This window comes from Euprymna scolopes, chromosome 11 (assembly GCF_053919585.1).
Source record: "Euprymna scolopes isolate OS-2025 chromosome 11, ASM5391958v1, whole genome shotgun sequence".
NCBI classification, from domain to species: Eukaryota; Metazoa; Mollusca; class Cephalopoda; order Sepiida; family Sepiolidae; genus Euprymna; species Euprymna scolopes.
Window position 1 is genome coordinate 86,996,000 of NC_136492.1, and position 26,382 is coordinate 87,022,381.

Genomic DNA, 26,382 nt, shown 5'->3' on the forward strand with positions numbered 1-26,382 from the left:
AATAATGCTAACACGTACAAGGTAAGATCATCTCCAATGTGCCTTTTCCTGATTGGTGACGCTCGTTAACAATTACGCAAATAACATATATACACAAGCAAACATTATGAGTCCCTGTTTGGTAGAAATCCGTATTTCTTGTGTCGTTTAAAATAGATATTAAGAAACAAGCGTTCAGATTATTATATGGATTATCCGTACAACTGTTTGTTGTCTTTGTTGTTAGTTTCACAACGTTACGATCGATGTAACCAACCTTTTTTCAGTTGCAAATGGAACTTTTTTATTTAATCCGAGGTGGGTGGGTGTTTAGATTGCTCTCGTTTCCTCAGCCATGACCGGGTAGAAGTCCTAACTACAACTGAATTGTGAGTATCGCCTGCATTGAGGATTGAACCTTCAACCGCTAGAAGTGTGTTATAGGCTGATTTTTACCAAGTGTATGATATGTTACGTCAGGGGCGAAATTCAGGCTACAATTGCGAATTATTTAGGACGTCTATCCTGCCATTGCTGATGGAACGAGGATATGCTACCCCGTGGATTAAATAAAGGGTCCAGTTCGAGATTCCGTGCAGATTCCAGAGCTCGACAAAAAGATCGCGAGTACACTTGAAGAAAGGAAGAGATTAACACGTAAAATGAGAACAGTAGTCCAAATAATCAAAATAATATGAATTATCAATCCTCATCTCCAAAATTAAGAGACGTAAACAAACGGTGATAGCGGTTTTATAGCATTTCTATTTACTTGGCGCCCCTTGAGAACAGATTCAAGCACAAAGTGGAGTTTAAATATAGAGGGGGCCACATATAGCTCCCTTAAAAAGATGTATTTTGGAAAGAAAAGTTTTAAAATACCACAGTCTAGAAGGATTTCTTCTTCGCTGACAGATGATATTTTTTCGTGTGTGTGTGTGTGTGTGTGTGTGTGTGTGGGTGTGTGTGTGGGTGTGTGTGTGTGTGTGTGTGTGTGTTTATATTGCTGTCAATTACGGTTTTGTATTACTTCTTCAGGGTTGACGATATTGTTTTTGTCCGTAAGTCAAAAACACTAATTATCTATTCGCATCATCTCTTTCATCAATTCACGTACCTGTCCGTTATTTTTTTGTTTTTGTTTTTTGTTTTCTATTTTTGTTGTTGTTGTTATTATTATTATTACCTACTGACTTGTTTTCAACCGTAAGCTTCCCCACTCACACTGCGTGCAAAATGAGCGTTATACTTACTTAGAAAGCCTCCATTAACACTCTCTCTCTCTCTGTCTCTCTCTCTCTCTCTCTCTCTCTCTCTCTGAAATATGCCTTCTTCTATATTATTTTACATAATTTCGTAAATATGTCCACAAACACATGCATAAACACTATCTTTAAATGTTCGTCAATTATATATATATATATATATATATATATATATATATATATATATATATATATATATATATATATATATATATAAATGAACTCTATCAATCTCTTCCTATTAGTTATTTAATTTATAATTTAGAATGTTCTCTCTCTCTATTATTCAAGTATTATTTTGTATTCTCTCTCTCTCTTTCTCTCTCTCTCTCTCTCTCTCTCTCTCTCTCTCTCTCTCTCTCGCTTGACGGGAGGGCGGATATATGCAAACAACAAGAGGGTGTTCGAGAAAAGAAAAAAAAGATACTAAGCAGGTAGGGGGAGATCACTCTCTATAATGAGTCGGGAGGGGGCGCCCTCTTACGGGAAGAGTGACGTCTCTTCCAGCGTCACGGACCGCCCCCCGACGCATGCGCGCTGCACGCCGGCTGTCAATAAGGCGGCGGTCGAAGGGGCACTAGCTGCCGTGTCAGACGGTCTCAGCCAATGAGCAGGCGCGTTTAGCCCCGCCCCTTGGCAGCACCGCCTGCTGTTCTTCTAACAAGCGCAGTGTTTGGACGCTGTGATCGAATACTCTCGCTCCCTCTAACTGCCTCCAACTTTTTTTGTTTGAGATCTAGACCAACTGGTGCGCTTATGACAGAGACTTCATCAGTTAATATTATGGACCACTCTTTAACCAAAGGCAGTTCGGCGCTCAGGTTAGTCGACGTTACATCCGCCCATGTGCCTCAACACCTAAACGGTGTCCATGGCTTAACACTACCACCTACAACACACAAGCACTACGCAAGCGGCCAAAGAAAAATGTTGAATCCATTCATGGATACCTCTCATGGGCCCCACATCCCGCCGGGCGCCCTAAAACTAAGTCCACCACACCCTATGAGCGACACGGCAAACCCTGTGCACGGCCAACCAAACCATCAATTTGCTGCACAAACAAATGGATATGGAGTTCCGCATTCACATTCTCACCACGTTGGATCATACGCAGCCAGGGACTTTCTCCTACGACGCGACCACATGGGTCTGCCTACCCATGATACGAACGCTGCATCTCACCACGGGATGTTTGTACCATCGTCAGGGGGCCTTCACGGGTCCCACCACCACCCGGACACTTCCTCTAGTCATGTGCTGTTCCCAGGTTTGCACGAACCGGCGCATCACCACCCGGGTGCCGGACACCACGTAAACAGTCAAATGCGACTTAGCATTACAGGACCAGATATGTACTCGCGGGCTGACCAATTTAACCAGATGACCAGTCCGCGGAATGATCATTTCGCCGCATCGCAACATCTCAACATGGGACCGATGAACGCAATGAACCACATGAATATGGGACCTCACGCGCCGGGTGCATTCTTTCGGTATATGCGTCACCCGATCAAACAGGAACACACTTGTCTGTGGGTCGATACCGACCAGCCGGAGCCGAAAAAATCGTGCAACAAAACGTTTCCCTCGATGCACGAGATTGTGGCACACATCACCGTAGAACATGTGGGGGGACCCGAACAGACAAACCATTCGTGTTACTGGCAGAATTGTACCCGAGATGGCAGACCGTTCAAAGCTAAATATAAGTTAGTTAATCATATACGGGTACATACGGGTGAGAAGCCGTTTCCGTGCCCCTTTCCCGGCTGTGGGAAGGTGTTTGCACGCAGTGAGAACTTAAAGATACATAAAAGGACCCATACAGGTTTGTACTGGATTCTATCATCGTATAAAATGCATAATTTTTTTTTAAATATTTTTATATTTATTATTATTAATATTATTTTTTTTCTGCATACATTTCTTTTAAAAGAAATATTTATGATATATATGAGTTCCCCGGTTAGACAATTCTCAAACAGTATCTACATTACAATTACATATTTATATACAGGGCCTACACGGGTTTGTACTGGATTCTACCATCGTATAAAACGCATTAATGTATGATATATATATATATATATATATATATATATATATATATATATATATATTAGTTTCTTTTTTACTATGCATTTATTTCTTATAAAGAAAACACTATAAATATCACCTCTCGGGGTACATAATTCTCAAACGATACCTACGTCGCATTCACTTATAATATATTATTGTTATTGAAACGTAAATATGTGTATACCTCATACACGCTTGTGTGTGCATATATAACGAAATATTTTATACAAACTTACCGAACGTTTTGTGTGTGTGTTCATACGATAGCTAAGCTTTGAGCACGTTTAATATCAATTCTGATAGCGTTTCATTATATTCACTATTTACAGAGTTCTACTTTCAAATGTTTTATGTTGTCAATCTGGAGAAACCTTGTTTGTTTATTCTGTAGTTAAATGGCCTAGTAATTGACATCAACTGTTGTTTCTAAAAAAAAAAAAAAGAATTAAAAAATTACTTCGCATTTTTATCGCCATAATAATAACGCACTCGCATATATTTTAAAAATACTGTCTACCCTATAACGAATCTGTTTTTATTTTTATTTATTTAATTTGGTTATGTTTTTGTTTTTTAGGGGTTTTTTTTTCGATGGGGGGGGTATTATTTCAATATCTATGCATGACATGCTCATATATCTATAGCATAAAATCAAAACTGAGTTTATCTGCAAATCGTTTTTTGTTTTTATTTGCGCTAAAACGTCTTTACAATTTGATAGCGATTTTAATTTTCTAAGTTGAAACGAAATAAACATGCATTTTATTGAAATAAAATGGTTAGCTTAAGAATCCACATTATTACAAAAATCAGGTAAAAAAAAATATAACAAATGTCATCAAAAGCGGTATAAGTTACTCTTCTTCCTACCTGGGATTGTTTTAATAGTTTTATTCAATCTAAAACGTTTATTTGGTCTGAAAAACAGCGTCGTCCGTTCACGTCACGGTAAAATTTATTGGATGGCTTTCTAACAGTATTTTGTTTCATTTTTAAGTTATTATCGGACCTTCAACTATTTAGATGTCAATTCGCGGCCATTTTTCTTGTTTTTATATAACGGTAGACACTGTGTTCCGAATCGAATAACCGTTTTGAAGTGAGTAAAACAACTAAAACCTTTTTTCAGGTAGGTAGAAGAGTAACTTCTATTGCCTTTGCTAACATGTATTTATTATATATTTGTTTTTGACCACAACGTGTAATATAAAACAAACTTAAATAAAACAGTGTTATTTTGGTACACAAATTTTTGTCTAACATATTTTTTCATTTATAAAATACCCGTCCCCAAGTAAACGTCGTGTAATCCTTAAGATGGATCAAAATTAAAAGTTTCTTATCATTACATAAACAAATTATAACATAAACCTTGCTAGAATTGTAGTCAATCACTTTTTCCTAGAAAAAAAAAATCCGTAACCATAATTAATTTTCTAGTACTTATGCAGAATACAAACCGTGTTATAACTTTAGATAGCATTTTCATGTTGCATTCAAGTTTTAGATATCTTGCGTTTATTAAATTGTTAGGTGAAAGTACAGAATAAAAAAGAATACATTCTCTCACAATGTTAAGAATGGGTTTGTAAATAATTCCATTATTTCAGCATAGTCCGTATTATTCATAACTACCACAAATTAAAATAAATAATCACGACATTGAGGTGTTACAAATATTTCTAGTGTCATCACATTATTTGGTCCAAATTTAGTAAATTTATTTAGTAAATTTGCTAAATAAATCAAAAATCTGGACCAATAAATTAATTTCCTGTAAGTAGAAATCTGACTTAAACAAAAAAAAAAATGGTGCTGTATGTGTATATATATATATATATATATATATATATATATATATATATATATATATATTTAAAAAAAAATAGTGACATTAACAATGTTATTGTTTTTCATCGAATTTAGTTGCCGCAATATATATATATATATATATATATATATATATATATATATATATATACATATATATATATACATTTTTAAATAATAGGAATAATAATTTGTTTCGGAATCTGTCCTATAAAGGATTGATGATCTATATCATCCAGAAAATTCGAGATTTTGATCGTGCTGAAATAACGTTATTATTTAGAAACCCATTCTTAACATGAGGAAGGTTGTTGTTTTCTTTTTATTATTCTGCATTTTCACTATATTTAATAAACAAAAGATACAGTAAAAATTGAGATTGAATATTTTATCTAAAAACGATAATGCGATCTGTACTCTGCTTATTTTTAAATAAATAAAAGTTTGACAATAGTTTTATTGAGTTAGCTTCTAGTTATTAAGACAATGAATACGTATTTGTTTAAAGATTATTAAATATTTACATTTTTTAATAAAGAATATAAAAAAGAAACCTATACGATTTATTTGATGCATATGTAGTTGACATTAATATTAATTTTATATTTTGCAGATTGTTATAGTAATCACTGTTGAATTTTCACGTAGTCCAGCCAATAATATTCTAATTATTTAACAATTTATCGGTAAAAAATATTTAACTCGTAGTAAACAATAAAGTAAGGAATATTTACACAAATAAAATGGCATTTTTGTTATGACACCATTTTAGCTGTTTTCTACATAACGAGTCGGCCGAAGTATATTTCGACCTTATATCATTTCGACATAAAAAAAATAAAAACAAGTAAAAACATAAGGTGAACACGTTCGAAAATATGCAACTGAAGATCGAAGGATAGATCGGTTGAAACGTTGCAAATCTAACAAATAAGACCAGAAAAGTGGCTGGAACAATGCAAGTTTTAAAACAATATTTTCGAGTTAAATTCAAATATTGCGATAGCTTTTATATTAAATTGTTAAGTGAAAGTAGAGAATGGTTAGAATGCATCCCTCCCCATGTTAAGAATGGATTTCGAAATAATAGCGTTATTATTTCAGCACAGTAACAAAAGTGCATAGGTATACTTAAGAGAAATCCGTAACAAATCAGGTTGTTTTTGTTTGCTTTAAAAAGCAACAGAAATTTAGATATATGTATTTTAAGTTGCAATTGTTGACTATTATGCCAGAGTTTTAAAAAATTGTGAAAAACAGTAAATAAACTAAAAAAAAATGGTATATTATATTTTTATTACTCAGTGTTGGTACGTACGTCATCACCTTTCATGCCCATACACAAAATGAGATAGTTTAGCAAAGATGTTATTAGTGATTAATCTTTATATCGCTATGTTCAACAAATTCTTACTGTACCACTGGTCCAGTAAGAATTGTACCAGTGTACCAGTTTTAAAATTAATTGCTACAAAATCGAATTGTGTGCTCCCGTCGAATAAAATGGGATAATTTGTGGCACTTATGCAAGACGGGTCGTACTGGAATAGTAACTTTATTTAGAAACCATTCTTAACATGAAGAGAGGAGGTTTCCTTTTGGGTTTTTTTTAATTAATCTGTATTATCACTTTACAATTAAATAAAAAAAAGATACTGTAAAAATGGAAATTGAATATCTTATCTAAAATAGATAAAGCGAGCTGTATTACGTTTAAGTACCTAATTTTGAATAGATACATGTATTTAAAAGATACCAGTATTTTTATTCGGTTAGCTTTTAGTTATTAATAAAACCAATATTTATTGGTTTAAAGTGTATTAGATGTCTACATTTTTCAAATAAAGAAATAAAATCGATAAAATAAATAAACCTACATAATTGGTTTGATGGATATGTAGTTGACATTAACATGTATATCCACATCAACATTATTAATACTATATTATCGCGAGATTCAGCCACTCTGATTAGTCGTTGACGACGAAACACATGTAAGTGGACAATTATATTTTAACAATACATATGCCGCTTATCATTTAGGGATACCAAATTGGTCAAAGGGAAAAATATGCCTAACTCATTTAGGTAAAAATGCACTTTCGTATAAATTGAATTCATTCAAAAAGTATCGTAAAACAAAAACGAACATCTACATATTATACAGATTGATATAAAAAGCACTGAATTTCCTCGTATTCCGTCCAGTAATGGTTTAACCATTAAACAGTTTATTAATAAAACCATATTTAATTCTTAGTAAATAATAAAGTAAGAACAAACCTCTTAGAAAAGGGAACTTTTTTATCGATATAGAATACGATATAATGTTCAATATACAACCTTGATTATTCAAATTATTTTATTTATTTTGTCTATGTAAACAGTTCGTAGATTTAAGATCAGATGTAATGATTATTTATAGATAGCAATTCACATCTACATTTATGTGTTGGTTAAAAAAAAAAATTACCTTATTCTTGGTTTGACGATTGAATTAACACTAACCCTAAATACGTAGAAACACAAATAAAAAAAAAACTATTTGAAAACGGAAGTGATTTTATTAAAAACAACTTTTTTTTAAATATTAACGAACACATAAATACGTAAAAGGTAAAAGAAAAAAAAATGGTGATAGGAGTTCAGTGTCAAAAATGATAATGGATGTCGAAATAAATCTTCTATACATTTAAATCATTAGGATATTTTTAATTTCATGATCAATGCATAATTTTATGGATGAGATCTTTTATTATTATTCTGCGGTATGACTTTAATCTGAGCATTAATTAATTAAACAAAAAATAACATCGGAAGTAGATTCAATGTAATCTTTCATATCTACAATGGATGATTAAAGTGACTCATATTTAGCCAGTGCTTTTATCAACAAAGATATTTTTTATTTATATATAGGTAGTAAGTCATAAATATATATAATTTTAAGTATATAATCATCTCTGATTACACGCGTAAAAAAATATTTAAAATGAAATATAATCATTTTAATTGTCATAAATAAGGATTCTGTACAAAGCAGCCATTTTGTTTAACCACTTGTTTACGTTATGGATCTTAATTTCAATGGCCGAAACAAATAACTACTTTGCTGAGAACCAATACCTAAATTGCTTATATATCGCATTAAAATATTTTATTACAGATAATAACCATAAGGTCAGTGCTATAATATCAGCGTTGTTATTAAGAATCCAATTCGTAACATAGGCATGCATCGGGGCTTTTTAAAGTATTCTGTATTTTCACCTAACAATTTGATAAACAAAATATACCGTAAAAATTGAATTTAACTTGAAAATCCTATAAAAAAATAAATAAAATAGCACGGTTTGTATTTTAATAAATACCCATATTCGTATTACTTTGGATTAATCGAACTACTGTTCTCATCTTGAGTGTGATTTTTCAACAGTAGTCAGATTAAAGGAAATAATACGAATAACCAATCATCTGAAAAATTAAGGAACGAAGTACGAATATTCTTTAAATCCAAATATGTCGCTAAGTAAATAAAAATGTCTTTTTAAATATCACAGCGTTTCTTTTTCTTTCAAATTGTTTATGACGACAATAGGAATGGTTGTTTCGAATTATTATCTGAAGTTGTTGAACACTGCAATAAGCATTTAAAAAAAAAAATCAAAATATTAAATGTGATCTGACGTTAAACACTAATATCATTAGTACTAACGATATATCACATTAGTGCAACTTAATATTTAGATGTTAAATGATATCCAAGTACATCATAAGTCGTTTAATTAAAATAAGTTAATATTGATTGATTAAAATACGCGCATACGGACCGTGCTGAAATAAAAACGTTATTATTAAGAAGGCTATTCTTAAAGAGGTGGCGTTTTGTAAATATTTTCAGTAAACAACTTAATAAACCAAAGATGCTGTGGAAATTGAATTTAACTTGAAAATCCAGTCAAAACATAGCACACTTTGTATTCGGCATTGTAGTCAATAAGTTAGTTTCGAAATCGAACCATAACATTAAAATTAATTCTTTGCTTTTCATATGTCTACAGGTTATGTCTAATATATTCAGTCTCTTATCTGATATAAATGAACAACAAAACGGCTGGCTTTAATATAGTGTGATATGATAAGACACCTTGGATATTCCTGTAATGACGCCTGCAAAAGGGGAGACTATACTTAAGCAAGAGTTCTTATTTATAATGCCTCCCCACGGGACAGAATTAGACACCAGGGTGTTTTCTTTCTTTTTCTTTTTTTTTTAATGCGGAGAAAGGAACAAAATTGTTTTAAAATGTCTCAGTCCTGAAAGATTTATCCTCCACTAAGGGAAAAAGAAATTGTAGCATTTGAAGAACAGATACGACACTTTGATATTGGCCAGAGACTAGAGTGAAGCAAGAGATGCGCAATAACTAAAGTAATCTTTTATCGAACCAAGACATATCTAAATCGATTGAAAAAATGTGGATACAGACAAACGAGTGATTCGTGGTTCTGCTTCATCTAAATCAGTTACATATATCCACATCAACATTATTAATACTATATTATCGTGAGATTCGTTAAAAGGTGCAGTCGGCTTTATTACCGTACACATACATTCGAAAAAGTTGTCAAAAAACAAATATATAACAAATAAATGTTATCAAAGGCAAGATTAGTTATTTTTCTACCTAACTGAATATGTTTGTAGTGTTTTTTTTTTAAATTTAATGTAACATGTTTTTTCAGCTCCAAAAACATGTTTACCGATGCATTCGAAAATTTTAAATGGCGCCGACTTTAACACGGTAGGTTTGGGAATAGTAGTTAAAATTTTTTAAAAATATGAAAAATACTGTTAAAAAACCCACCGGATATGTCAGCCTATGTCACGGTAACATATATTGAGCGAGTTTCTAACAGTATTTTCTCTAGTTTTATTTATAACTCCTTTTTCCAAACTTACCGTGTCAAAGCGAGAGTCGGGTGCCATTTAAAAATTTCCAAACATCGGTAAACACTGTATGTTTTTCGAGCTGAATAAACATGCTGCATTAAATAAAAACACTAAAACATATTCAGTTAGGTAGATAAGTAACTTATCTTGCCTTTGATAACATTTATTTGTTATATATATATATATATATATTTTTGACAACTTTTTCGAATCTGTGTACAGTAATACAAACCCGTGAAGTCTGCCCTATTACTGAATGCTTAGCTTGAAGCAGGACATATGGAGGTATACTGTTACGAGCATTAGGGAAAGTGATACACTAGCCTCACATATCGAGGTAAATGTCCATACACACACACACACACACACACATATATATATATATATATATATATATATATATATATATATATGGTATATTTAGGCAGCACATTCTCATTGAGACAAGTGTTATTAAAAAGCACATAATTTTTCTTTTTCGCTTTCTCCAATCTCAGAAAAATTCCTGCTTTTAATGACACATGTCGCAATGAAATTATATATATATATATACACACACACACACACATATATATATATATATATATATATATATATATATATACTAGGTTGGTACAAAAATGTCGTTTATATATATATTAATATATTATATATTAAATACTATTGTGATAATACTATGCTCAATATTGTAGATAGGGATAATGATGAAAAACAAAATGCACTAAAGTTATGAAAACATCTATGCTTCAAACACCTTATTTAATTAATGTTGTAAAGTTCCTTTCATTTTCATCATATCAATATTCCATTTATCTGTGTGCATTTTTGTCTGTAAGGAAAAACAATATAAAAACTGAAAAGTATGAAGAAAATCCTTTTAAAAGTACGTTTAGTTTCCATCTATTTCCGTTTAGCCATGTCCGCTTTGTCTTGTGACCACATCATTTCATTTTATGCCATATCGTGTATTTTCGAGTCATATATATATATATATATATATATATATATATATAATGTGTGTGATTATAAGTGATAAATTGACTTCCAAAGGAGTTTGCAATTTGAGTACTTCCAATATTACTTTTCTAATCATTAAAAAATAAATAGCACACTACACAAATATATTATCGTAGATTTTTATTTTACTAATTTACGCATTTCTTCTATTATATTTCTAAATTATATCAAATATAAATAATGTGAATCATTTCGATACGTGAATCAATACTTAATTTGCTAATATTTTTATTACGTTGTAATAAAGTATTTGGTTACGAACGGTGATAGATTTTCTTTCAGGTGCGCTATTATTATTATTATTATTATTATTATTATTATTATTATTATTATTATATTTTTGTTTTAATATTTTCATTTCTGACAAAATGGTGGACGCGGGCTCCTTTTTGTTGATAAAATATTTACATACCGACAAATATCAATTTTAAAGATCTAATCCATCCACATAAAAATAAATTTAGTCTGGTCGATGAATTCAATGTATTAATTTTGAAAAATTAATAAATATATTGCAGATCAATAATCAAAACTCTTATAGAATATCATTTCATTAAAAATTCTGAAATTAGGTTTCAACAGTTCGTATGACTCAAAATGGAAGCTTTTCCTGAATTACATTTGCGTTCTTGATAAATGAAAGCAAATGAATAATAAATACTTAAGTTCCTTTGAGTAGATTTTCTAACCGTTTGAAAATATAAGCTTATATATATATACATACACGAACAACGTACATACTATACGTTTATTTTCTTGAATTAACATTCATCGTTATTTTTCTTAAAAATCTCTAATCTATTTGAATCATGTGTTTCATTTCGACAATTTAAACTACTCTTATCTTGGTTGTTATGTTCACATTACGGCCGATGTAACTTTCAGCCTGCTTTGGGTGTTTTTTCCCGAAGTTAGGAACTCATCTGAAATTTGTTTTTTGCTGTTTTTTAAAGTTATACGATTAATTCTTATCCGCGTATCAATGACCGAGTAGGCGCGTTTATTTTATGTTATTCTTAGTTTTTGTCGCCTCTAGACAGGATTGAGCCTTCATCCTCTTACATACTATGTCTAAGAATAGTAGTCCGAATTTAAATGATCAGTCATGACCTAAAGATATCGGTATATATATATATATATATATATATATATATATATATATATATATATATATATACACACACACACACACATTAGTGATGTTTCACTCGAGTTTTAATTTTCTAATCGTTTTGGATTTGTAGGGATGGGGCATCCCACCGAATGCCAGACACTCACTCACTAATTTTTTATTCTGATTAAGAGATCTTTTTCAAATTCTAATCGTTCCTTTGAGTGCAATTGCTTGTATTTCTCTTATACTTGGTTCACCGAGTATATTCAACAGGTTTTTTTTTAATTCCTTGGTTCTATAATGAGTGGAACGATATACGGGTGTGTAGTATTGTAAAATTGATACATTCGTCATACCAAAAATAAAATCTCCACTTGCATTCAACTTGGTAAAACTAGAATTTTTGATAAAACTGGGACGCATGCAAACATTTGTTTCACGCCGATTAAGTGGCACACAATAACAAGAGTACTGGACTGTTCTTAAAGATTATATTCAGCAATGTAATGTCTTCGGCCTCGTTTCCAAAATTCAAAAGTATACGATTAAAATATATCACTCATTTTTTTCTTTGATACATTTATTAAAACGGTTGATGTGTAGATACTACCGTGGCTCTCTAAAAATGTTTTTTTAAGCCTTATAAACTTATAACCTAAATGAAAGTTTAGCAGTATAAACAAACAAGTATTTTGCTCATATGCTTTCTTAAAATGGCTATATATAAATACGCAGGCGCCTCTATCTATGAACGAACAAGACGCGGGAGTTAAATTAGGTTTCAACAGTTCGTATCAAAAAGGGAAGCTTCTGTCTATTGCGTTTCCGTTGTTGTAAAACGAATTTGTTAAAAAAAAAAGTCAGGAATTCTCTCGTCAGATGGAAACAATTTTAAAACAAGCTTTTCATGTTGCTGTTGTCAAACCGAAATTACACTCACACATAAAAAAAAAAAAAACTTAGGTTGGATCACACGCACAAATGGACAAAAATACACACTTACACACACATACGCACACATACACGCACGCACACGCGCGTGCGCGCGCTTCTCCGAATAAACACAAAGAACTATCAATTGTGTTGTCGTTTGTAACGCATGTCTGCACCGCAAAGGACACTATACAATTAATGATTACACAAACTCGAAAGCCTAATACTGCCATCATTAGCATAATTACACAACTAGAAAATAGTTTCACTTGCTGTTGTAGAAACAATTAAAAACCCACGCAAACATATTTATGCAACGCTGTATAATTCATTGTAGTTTTAATTTATGTTGTATTCCTTGACATTACACATTTAAATAAATACAACTAAAAGACCAGTTAACAGTTACGTAATTGGTTTACAAAGATAAAAAAGTGTATATCTAATATATATATATATATATATATATATATATATATATATATATATGTGTGTGTGTGTGTGATGGGAGGATTCCAATATTATACCCGATGTCGATATAATTACCGAATCCGATTCTTCAAAAGTCTTTAAATATGGAACTTTTTTGTATGTGTATGTTTTTTTTTTCTATCGTAAAATAACATTACTTGTGCATATTTTCACAAACGTAAGAGTACGAGTATGTCTGAGGGGGGTAGATTTTAGTCTTACTGTCAGGTTAACATCAATCAATACTTATTTTATTTACTACAAGCAGTAGAAAATTTTGGTTTAAAAATAAACAAATAAAAAAAAACATAATTTAAGGAATTGTTTTTGTCATCAGATTATACACAATTTTTTTTTTTCGATTCCGATATACAAAAAAGTTTCGATGGTCCCGATTCTAATTACTATTAATCGCCCAAAAACTCACGTGTGTGTGTGTGTGTGTGTGTGTGTGTGTGTGCGCGTTAAAATTGATAATTTTACAATGATGCCTTATTAACCATTTCAAGGAATGAAAACTATATATACATACATATATATATATATATATATTATATATACCCACATTTGTATGTACACAAATAAAGCTATACACACACACTAAATATATGTACAAAAATATATATATACTCATATATAATTATGTGTACACAAAGATGTATAAAGTATACACATGCATGTGTATGCAGACGTATACAAAATCTATATAGATGTAAATATATTTACAGAATGTGGGTAAATAAAATATATTTATAAATAAAGTACGCATATATATAAATAACATGCGCACAAAATATACAAGTATATATTCATATATACAAAATATACATGTAAATACGTATACACATATGTATATAAGCACACGCAAATATAATATAATATATATATATATATATATATATATATATATAAACATTTGTCTATAAATAGATATAAAATTACTTATATGTATTCATCATATAATGTAACTATTTTCTATATCTAACTCCGTAATATACGTGTGCTATGACTTTTTTTTTTTCACGGATATAACGACAAATGATACGAATTAACTATTTTTTTTTTTCTGCTTTTCTATTTTAATAAATCTTTTCACGAATACGAACCGTTCTTGAACCTCAAATTAGAACTACATGTGGAGCTAATTTATTTTATAGGTTTGCAATAATTCTTCAACAGGTTATTCAAAGTTGTTTGGGTGGGGGTAATGTTACAGAATTTCGTATCAATTAGTGCGACTTGACATTCAAGTGTTGAAACGACTACTATTTTTCGAGACAAAAATTATATAACCAATTTTTATTGACGCAAACTGGGGTTTTCAAGCAATATGGTAAACTCGCTTACATATTTTAACTCGTATATTAAAATCGTTAGTATATTATAATTGATAAAACCTAAAAAATAGTTTAAGAACGAATGTATACCGTGTGATCGCCTCCTTCATTAATAAAATTATTGTATCTCATAAATTATTTACGATACTCTCTTCTTTTTATATATATATATATATATATATATATATATATATATATATAATCATGAAATTAAATTTAAGATCTCTAAATTTATATTTGCAACCAAATTATTATTCGACAAGGAATATTTGTTTTTAATTCCTTACTCCATGACTCAGTTTCAACAGAAAATTAGTTAGCAAAATATGATAGACCCTCTATAAATTTTGCAAGTTAGCACATGAATTGAAAACTTATAGAAGAAATCGTATGTGTATGACAAGTGGACAGAATGCAGAAATGCATACCTTAAAAGGATATTCCCATGAAGTTCAGATTTGACGGAGGAACGTTAAAAAAGTAATATAATGCAAAGCAAATGAAAAGGTTACGAAGCCACATGCATATGATATAATCCGAGAGAAATTAGAATCAAACCATTTGCTTTAAGTTTACTGAATTATTCAAATTGTAGACTGAAAATATATATATATATATATATATATATATATATATATATATATATATATAGTTGTGTGTGTGTAAATATGTATGAATAAAAGTCAATACGAAAAAAATATAAATGTTTATATATTTTCTGTATTTCCTGTGTTGACGTGTAGGAATACAAAAAGTCTTTTGAAAAAAAAACAAATGTTTCCCTCAAAAGCACATAATTTTCGACCGATCCTTCGATCTTCCTCAGTGTGAATATATATATATATATATATATATGTGTGTGTGTGTAATGCGTGTGTATGTGTGTGTTTAAAAAAAAATAACTAGGAGAAATTCATCATATTTTATATACTTTTTCGAATGTTATAAATTGTTTCGACATCAACTAGATAAATTAAAAATGTATATTGTTAAAAAATCTTCAAGGTTGGCATCTCATCAGACTTATTGAAAGAATACAAGGTTAATACGTACTTGAACATATTTACATCCTGTTATTTACGGTACCAAAGAAGTGCGACCCGCCTTCTTTTTTTTTTTTTGTAACTATATATGAATGCTCCATAATAGAAATGTAAATAATGTTGCTTAATATTTGGGTCAATTTATCTGGCTTAATTTTTATTGATTTATGTACATGGCTAATATATTTTAATATATAAAATCTTTGGGAAAAAAAAACAAACTTTCTACTAAGATTATATATATATATATATATATATATATATATATATATATATATATATATATATATATATATATATATGAGAGAGAGAGAGAGGAAGAGAAAAACAAATGTTACACTGTATTTTACTGTTATAGGAGGGATAATCCGTCTTTCATTATTTATGCAAAGAAAAATATATAATTAAAATTGCTACTAAAAATAAGTTTGATATTCCATCGATATCACCGATTTCAAATGTGCTACATCATCACAAGATCGCAGAATGTAGACCTTGTATTCGGTATCTTTAATTCTATGAATTGAATTTCTAATAATTTGGTGGGATCGAAGTTATCGACGGAAGGTCAAATGTTGTATATAACATAAAAGAAATTGCAAACTATTGCCTATATATATATATATATATATATATATATATATATATATATATATATATATATATATATATATATATATATAATGAACAAAGTATTTTCTTATATTAATAACTATTTAGGCTTTACGTATCTTATTCCGGATTCTTTCTACTCTTATTTTGGCTCCTGTACTATATTTTATTTTATTTTATTGTTATTAGTTGTTTCCTAATAAAATACTTGTTTTTCACAAAATAAGTTTTGGATAATTTAATTTATTTGTTAATGTATGATCAATGAAAAATTATTGAACTAAATTATTTATAAAACTCAAACTACACTTGTTCCAATGGTTTTGTTTTAATCTCTAAGAAATTCTTGTATATAAATCCTTATAAACATTCAATGTTTTACTATATTTGCGAAATTTATAAAAATTATTGTAACTCATAAATGCTTGCTCGTTAAAGGCAGACAATATTTTTATTGGGAGATTTCGTGTTTTGATTATTAACAAATAACTGACCTGTTTAACATCATGTCATGAGTTTAAGTATTTACCTTCGTAATTACATTTCTTAAAATGTTTTTACGTTTAGTATTTATTATCTCTTTTAAGACAGATTCGATTAGTATGAAATTAAAAAAAATGTTTTTTATAATTATATTTCAATATAATAAAAAATATTCACAATAGAATTCGACTTTAAAAATTCTTTGCAAATGAATACAAACTACATTTTAGACAGTTGTTGGCATGAAAAAAAATATCAGTTGCCTTATATTATATTTAGCGGTCTCGTATCACATAGTCGCGAGGCCTGCATATAGACATAGGAACGTGAAGTTTTTGACAAAATTGTTAATCAGGTAATTGAGTAAACACGTAATTTATTGTTACATATTTACCAATATCTTCAATGTGTTTTCTGAATTCACATAATAAAATCTAATTTATAAAACTCACTATGCCTGACTGTCTCCATATTTTCAAACTATCTCTCCCAAATGAGCGGCGCCACTGACCTCAAATAATTTAGATTTTTATAGATCGTTCGTTCTCTCGCGTGTCTGTAGCCGGTTAAATTAGTTTTCAATGGGTCAAAATCGAAAAAAACTCGTTATATATATTGAATATTCATCTTGGTTTATTTTTAACCAATTCATTTGCGTGTCACGTTAGAGTGGTAACGTCACCAGCTTTGAATGCTAGAGTTCCGCTTTCAGTTTTGATTCTAGCTGTTGAAAATTAAATACATTTTTTTACTTTTGAAATCACGGCTCTATACTAATATATACGAAATCTGGACAATTAAAATATCCCATTGAAGCCTATTTTGCAACCGGGCAAAGCCGGGCGTCCCACCTGCTAGTCACGTACTAATATACGTTCTTATATTTTAAAAACGCAAATCTAATAAAGACTCAAAGCCAATATACGTGCACATATTTATAACCTAAAAAAATAAATAAAATAACGGAAAATATCTTGCTTCGCTAATGGTTGCACTTTATATTCATATTATATTCTTATAAAATAGTGTCTGAATTGTTGAATTAAATAGAGATGGAAAACAAAATAAAATCTGGGGAACAAAATCTGGAAAAAGAAAAGAAAACTACAAAACGTAGAACTCGGTATAGAAAGGACGGAAGGAAAATTACATAAATAATTATACTTTGTTGATTACCGTAATTGTTTTACATTAATTAGCATGGCTCTCTTTCACTCGTTGATTGTATATATTTGTTTAGAACTGTTACTTTGAAAATAGTTATCCACGGACACGTGTTTCGATATTTCCCAGGGGGAGATAATTCATACCGAATTTATCGTTGAAATTTTTAAAAAATGCCTAAACACACACACACTATATATATATATATATATATATATATATATATATATATATATATATATATATATATATATATATATAATGCAATCCCTTAAAAAAGTCTTCATTCACTTTAACCGTTAAACAAAACTTAAATTCCTATATAAATCAGTTTGATTGTATATTAGGTACTCGCTATTAAGTTTTATTTTTACATTGTGATTATTTGATAAAAAAATATTCAGAATTAGCTGCACGTTTGTCTGTACAAGTGGTTTCATATTCTATTGCTATTACAACAAACTGAGTTCAACTGATCGACAAGTATGGAATTCAAGAAAGTAATTGGACATTCAAAATAAATTTTTCCGAAATGTAAAAATACATTATCAATGAAATTCTATTTTTAATTAACTATTATATCTGTATTAGTATCTCTTATACATTTTTCCCGGCTCTTATTTTTCTCAATAATGAGCTTAATCTTTAAAAAGACGCAAAAATATCTCCATATATATATATATATATATATAAGAAAATCAAATCAAGTCCTAAAATTTTAAACTGATTACAAAAAATAAATTATTTTATTCGTTTTTATTATATCTGAATTCGTTTAGTTTAGTTTTTAGAGTTTCATTAACTTTTACATGATTATATAATGTTCTCTTAATATATTACTTAATTAGAAAAAAACCGTGCTGCAAATTTAGTTTTTGACAGTGTTTTATAAAGGATATTCAAAAATACATTTTACATTTATAAATCACAGTATTTTTTTAGGTGTCAATTAAATTCAAGTTTAAGAAATATATATTGAGTATAGAGATTAAGAATCAGTTTCTAAATAGAAAAAAATAGAGATTAAGAATCAGTTTCTATATAGAAAAAAAACAAACAAAATCAAATCGAGTGTACGATCGTTTCGGAAACGATGTTCGTTTTCTTAAAATTGAGAATAAGCATTGGCAATGATTGACAACTACTTTTTTTAATATCATCTCATCAGCACTCAATTTGATTTCATTTGTTTTTCCTTTTGAAATTGATTCATAATTTACAATTATCAACCTTTATACTCGATATTAATATAGCTCCAGGCTAAATATACCTATTAAGCTTATTATATATCTAAATTACTATGAGCAATGTTCTTTTAAAGTATAAACACATTAAAATAGAATTTGCTCTTTAGACTCTAGGTCTAATTCCATTTATAAGGATAAGTTATATGTGTATGTAAGGGATTTACTCCTAAAATAATCAACTGCTCATTATGAACATTGTAACAGAGCTGCTAGGCATTATAGACTCAAATATGGCTCATAATTCAATTAAGTTTAATACAAAAGAAAGTAAAAACACATCGTCAAAATTCAGATAACTTCGATTTTTGTGAGATTTTAACCATAGGTATTGAACATCAATTAAGGAATAGATCACTAAATTAAAGTTGCTTAATATGAGCAGGGATTCACATGTCTAACCTCATAATAATTCAAGTTTCTCTAAATGCTTCTTCCTGGTAATGAAATATTAAGATTCTTAGAATTTCAACTTCTTTAAGATCACTTAAAGTTAAAACATTAATTTTAGACATTTTCTAGTACTAAAATTATGTAATGTATTCGGATCAAATTTAGAATACGGAGTTTAGAAATCGTTATATCTTACTTGTAATTTTAGTAATTGGGACATAATAAAATGGCGTAAAATGTAATGTCAGCGGAGTTCATTTTATCTGTCATAGGACAGGCATTTGCCTTGTAAACATATAGCGATATACAAGACGAATAAAATGTATCACGCTTCTATTGTGGTTCCAGAAATGTTAAAAATCGTATCATAGCAATGTGTCTTTATTTATTTTTTTAAATTTATTTTCGCAAAAGTTGTGAGTTTATGATTACAATTATCCCAATCAAATCTTTGAAATATTATGCTGTGGAAATTCCACGGTGACTTATCTACAGTTATCTTTTGCCCGGTAAATTTTTAGTTGGTTTCCATTGTAACATTTTCCTTTAAAATTTTTGAAAGTTTTCGAGTATGCTGAAAACGAATATCGCATTTAAATTTTTCGCAAATAAGTAGTTTTTTCGGATATTTAGCAATTCTTTGTTATAAGCGATGGGCATTGTTTTGCGCGAAAGCGCGCACATATTGTTGGCAAAAATATGTGCATACAACAATGGCCCCCGTTTGTAAGATAAAAAAAAATTGCTTAATATCCGGAAAACTACTTATTTGCGAAAAATTTAAATGTGATATTAGGTTTCAGCATACGGGAAGATCTACAAACACCAATTTAAAAGAAAATGTTAAAACGGAAGCCACGTAAAATGTTTTGTCTCATAGTAAAATAGTTACCAAACAAATTTCACTTTAACATTTTTATTGCAACAATTTAAATTCTTTAAAATAGTCTCTCAATTTCAAATGTTATAAGATGCTAGCTAAACATCTTTCAAAGAAAAACTAAAAATAAAACTATGTCAGCGGTGAGGCTTGAATTCAATTTATAGTGTCTTGATCGATATGGGAAAAATTAATTTTTAAATCGAGTAAAATTTAATTTTGTTGGCAGTTAGTGACACCCAACAATCTGGAAATGTCTTTCATTTTACCATTTCATATTTGCGATCGGGCGATCTTATTTTTTATTTTTTTATTTTTATTTTTTTAAGTAGGGATCTAAGATTTTAATGTACAAATTGTTATAGGCGTAATATTATAAGAGATTTCTCACACTCAAAACCCGTGCATACTAGTTTCATAATGGATTCTAATGCGAACTACGAAACCTGTAAAACAGTTATAGAGCTTGTAGAATTTAATTCATTTTACATAACAGAAAAGAAAAATGTGACCCGTTGCGTCATCTACTGAGCTCGACTAAGATTTCTTAATGAAAAACTGAGTTTAAAAATGCCAGTTGAATGTTTAAATAATAAAGACAAAATGTCAAAGCAGACTCGCTCTTCATCATTTCTCTCCTAAACTACTGGTTTATTATTTCTGCCCGTAAGGATATTTCATTTTCTAATTTTACATAAATGCGAATATTATTATTTTATTTTTTTATTTTTTTATCATCATCACCACCACCATCGACTTTTAGCAAACAGAGAGGTGGGTACGCTACCGTAGAGAATAAGAGTGAAGGGGAAGAGGGGTCAGAAAATCCTAATAGAGGATATATATCATAGAAAGTAAGCAAGAAATGTGATCCTTGTTGTCCTTTTTGTTTTTACAATATAAAGTTATTAATACAATAAAATGGCAGATCTTTCAAATATAACTAAATTGAAAAACTAAAAAATATATTTGTCATGCATTTCCTCCGATTTTAAATATGTACAAGAAAAACCTTAGGGAAACAGACGTTTATTAACTCAGCTGCTACATTATTAGTATTATTAGTATTACTCTTAGTATTATTACTGTTGGTATTATATTACTATTATTCTCCAATAGTTTGCACACAGGCAATCATGAAAGATGTCTCTTGGAAAACAACCTTTCGTGTTCCCTGGGATCTGAGTGAGAGCAAATATCCACTGACGTTCAGTAGTCTCCACCTTTTTCACTAACCTTGCAAATCAATTCGAGTTATCGCAACAGGGGTTTACTATGAATTTCTCGTTGGTAACGACGATTAGTCTTTACTGGCAATAAATTATTATTGATGTTGTTGTTGTTATTATTATTATTATTACTATTATTATTATTATTATTATCATCATCATCATCATTGATGTACCAATAGGTGTCCGTGTTTTTGATGGAATGGCGTGTTTTCTACAATTGTTGAAATAAAACGACCGGGCTCAAATCAAGATCATGAAATGATACAATTATTGTTGATAAACTATTTTGCCCATGGAGCATTCTCCAAGATAATTGATAATTAAATAACCAAAGAAAACATGCGATGATTTTTAACCTTGCAATAGATTGCAGCGATTTATTTGTCTTTTAACTTTTGTTTACATTAAACAAGATATTGATGCGTAAGGCGCAACTGTGATTAGCAGACATTTTAAATAGTGAGTTGTGTAAAAAGAAAGTGTTAGTTCACATTAATTTTTTTATACGTTGCACCAGTCTAGCAAACTGGGACAAAAAGCAAATCTAACCAATCTAAACAGAGAAGCTAATAATCTAGAAAATTCCAATGCACCTTGAGAAACATTACAGTGAAGGGGTGAAATTTTGTTTATCTATTAAGTCAATCAAGCATTCCTCCAACCTGGTGTTCAAATAAACGTTTTCGATAAAAAAAAATCATAATAATTTAAAAAAAACTGTTTTTTCATTTAAAAATCCTAGATAAAAAAGAGCTTTGTATTTTTTAGGATAGACAGTTAATTAAATAAAAATAAAAACGACCTCTCGCCTGCTTATGTCCGGAATCAAAGTATATAACAATACCCGGGGGTGGGGTAAGGGTAGCGATGATGGCGATTAATGGTGTCAATGACAAGACCCGCCGCCCCCTCGCCTTCTCTCTACCAAAACATTCTTCACCTCTAGCGTAGATCATCTACCGCCACCCTCGTCACCTCATCAATCGCAACTTCTCGAAATGGCCTTAAGTGTCTGTGGCTGTAAAATAGGCCGTTTCCCACTCTATGCCATATTCTATCTCGCGGCTTTTACAGCCTCTTTTTTTTCTCGTCTCGTAAACGGTGGCAGCACACACTATCTCAGGCACGTTCTTTTCACATGTACGCGTTTATTATTTCATGTTTGTGCGCATATGGTATCATAAAGTTATATAATATAGAATGCACGGTTTTAATATTAATTTAAACAGTGCTTAATACGCAAGATGAGTTTCCTAGAGGAAGTATGAAAATATATTTATTATACTACAGAGGCGTTCATATTTCATACCCACAAGGAATCCTTGTACTAACTGCACTTAACAGGCTGTTGCCTGATGGGATGAAACGTGTGTGTGTGTGTGTGTGTGTGTGTGTGTGTGTGTGTGTGTGTGTGTAAAACATGCATGCATGGCCGTATGTATTTTCTATAGGAAAACATTTTTAAAGTTTAAGCTCGATGATTGCTCGGATACATCAGCAGCAGATAATCACACATTAATAAAAGCATTTTCATATACAATTAAGATATGAACGAACTGGTTTCATAGTTGTACCGAAGTTTTGGTTTTGAACAAAAACATGATTGGCAAGATGAATAAAATCCGGAAATTTGAAATCTAACAAGTGTGTGTGTGGTTGTAGTAGCTTCGTAAGTATGGTATCGCTTCGATAAACTGTTTTAAACAAGACGTTATTTTAAATAATACACATTTCATTGTCCTAGACACCTTTGCATTCATGTATATATTAATGCCGTAGTAACATTAACGTACGTACGTGTGTCAATTTCCAAATTATAAATTATTCGACGAGAGATCATATTTATTAAAAAGGAGGATTGAAGGTGATAACGTATTATGAACATTTAATATATATATATATATATATATATATATATATACACACACATTAATTTAATGATCGTTTTTTTAATAAATAGGATTTCCCGATCACCGAAGATGCAATGAAAAAAATGCTATCGCTTTTGGGTCGTACGGGAAAGTAAAATATACCTTCTTGGCCTTCTGAGTATGATCCAAGGATAGTATCTGTTCTGTCTTTAGATGGTATAGTGGGGTTCCCGTTCACACCGGGCGTCAATACAATGGAAATATGTCACAAATTGTTATAAGAATAATGGGGATAAACCATAATAACCATATTCTGATATTACATTCACCAAATTTCTTAGATAACTAATTTTACAGTCTTAACAAAAGGGCTACCATAATATCACCGGATCTTCATTCACGCTGAACGTCCACCGAATGCTAAGCAGCAATATATTACGTATGAAAAATGCCGCTGTGGAATTTCCACAGGTCCCGCTTGTTTATTTGAATAAATAGACATTAATATTTCGTCATTTTGATGCAAATTTATCGACGAATCATTTTTTCAATGTGGTGGACAAGAACACAGTACTGGTGCTCAAATACAATAAGGAAAACACAGCATCGTTGGCATTTCTGAGTTCTGCTTATTTGATAAAACAATATCCCATAACAGAACAATTTGTTTTAGAAAATCAAAACCATGGTGGATTTAATTTTTAAAAAAAATAGCAAAGTCAAACAAAACAATTAAGTATAGTTCTCCATAGTAAAATATAAATTAGTTAACTTTAAAAGTACATCAGACAACATTCTTAAACAGTATATAAAATAGACTTTACTTAATTTGTGTGAATTTTAACGAGCTTAAAAAAATAAGGTCTGCGTGAAATGAACGACATTTTTTAATTTATGCATATATATATATATATATATATATATATATATATATATATATCAAATGTTTTTAACTCTTTTTCAACATGTCTTTTAACATGTTTTATTAATCATTTGTTTATATATGTGTGTGTGTGTGTGTGTGTGTGTGTGTGTGTTGGGGTGATTAAGCTGAATCGGGAATCGGAACTTTTAGGGGTATTGGTATCGAAATCAAAAAAATTGTCTATTTTCTGATGACAAAACCGATTCTTTTGTCTTTTTTCATTATTTGATTTTGTTTTAAACAATAGTAATCATAAAATAAATATTTATCAATTATAAACTAAAATCTATATATAGATTATCCCCCACAAACATTTTTTTTTTAATTTTATTTATTTTTTTACGTTTGAGAAAACACCTTCACATTCAACACGCATTTTTAAGGTAATCGGGAAAAATAACAACTCTAACTAGTTAAATATTTAAAGATTTATAAAGAATCGCAATCGGTTTTTGTAATTGCATCGGACTCGGAAAAAGTAGTGGACTCATTCCATCACTGATATAAATAAATGTAAAACGAAAAGCTCCTGGATATGACCTTAAACTATATCCGATGGTGAGGCGCCACCTTGCGGGCCTTGGAGTGTGAAGCCACACTTTAATTGTCATTGCTCCCAGGTCCACTCTGACCCGGAGTGGTAGTACCTGTTAGGGTCCCAACTATGGGTTAAATAGAATCCGACTTAAAAAACAAATATACTCCATTAAAAATCGTTCCTCAAAATAACTAGATTCGGCATTAAATAACCTGAAAAAATTTGATATGCCGTAAAACAAAAATAACCAACCAACCAACGTAAAACGACAAAGATAACTATTACTTTAGAACGATATAAGGGAGAACTCGATAGACTTGATAAAGCAATATATAAGTAATGGATGATGAAAATAAAAATTGGGTTAATGACAATATTATTTAAGTCCTCAGACATTTACAAAAATAATATTTATATAGTAATCCTAACCAAATAAATGCTCAATACAACCAAAATAGGAAATAGTTGTCAGAGAACAAAATATAAAGTTGTAAATTACATAAATTTATTGTTCGGGAGTATACTCAAATAAGAAATATTAAAATCCTGTAAAAAAATTAAATTCATGTAAAGTATAATTTACTGTCTTAAATTGTGTTGTTGTTATATATATATATATATATATATATATATATATATATATATATATATATATGAGGATTCAACCTGCGTTGAAGTATATTATATGGATTTCTACAGTACAGAATTGTATACATGTCGAATTAATACGCATAAAAGTTAATAAGAATAAAATAGGTTGATGGACCACTTTTGAATGTTATGGGGAAGGTCGAAGGCAAATAGTAAGTCCAAGATCCTCTTTTCCTGAAATTGAATTCGGAAAGAAATTTTTCACTCTGATTCAATTATTGGACATTTTTGTTTTTTAACCGTTCTGTTTTGGAGGACTTATACGTTTTTTTTTTTTATTCTTGTTTTTTTTTTGTTTTGTTTTTTTACTTTCTTAATTCTTTAAGTTTTGTTTGATTTTTTTTTAAAAATTCAGATTGAGAAG

At 29.9% G+C, this 26,382-nt stretch overlaps 1 protein-coding gene across 1 annotated transcript in view; it reads left to right on the forward strand.

The window, feature by feature from the left end:
* Positions 1-1,875: 1,875 nt before the first annotated feature.
* LOC145287955 (zinc finger protein ZIC 3-like) overlaps positions 1,876-26,382 on the forward strand; it is a 186,958-nt gene continuing 162,451 nt past the window's right edge. Inside the window, exon 1 of the mRNA XM_080135906.1 lies at positions 1,876-3,075. Coding sequence (XP_079992032.1) covers positions 2,001-3,075 — 1,075 coding nt within the window. The 5' untranslated portion in view covers positions 1,876-2,000. The remainder of the gene's footprint in view (positions 3,076-26,382) is intronic.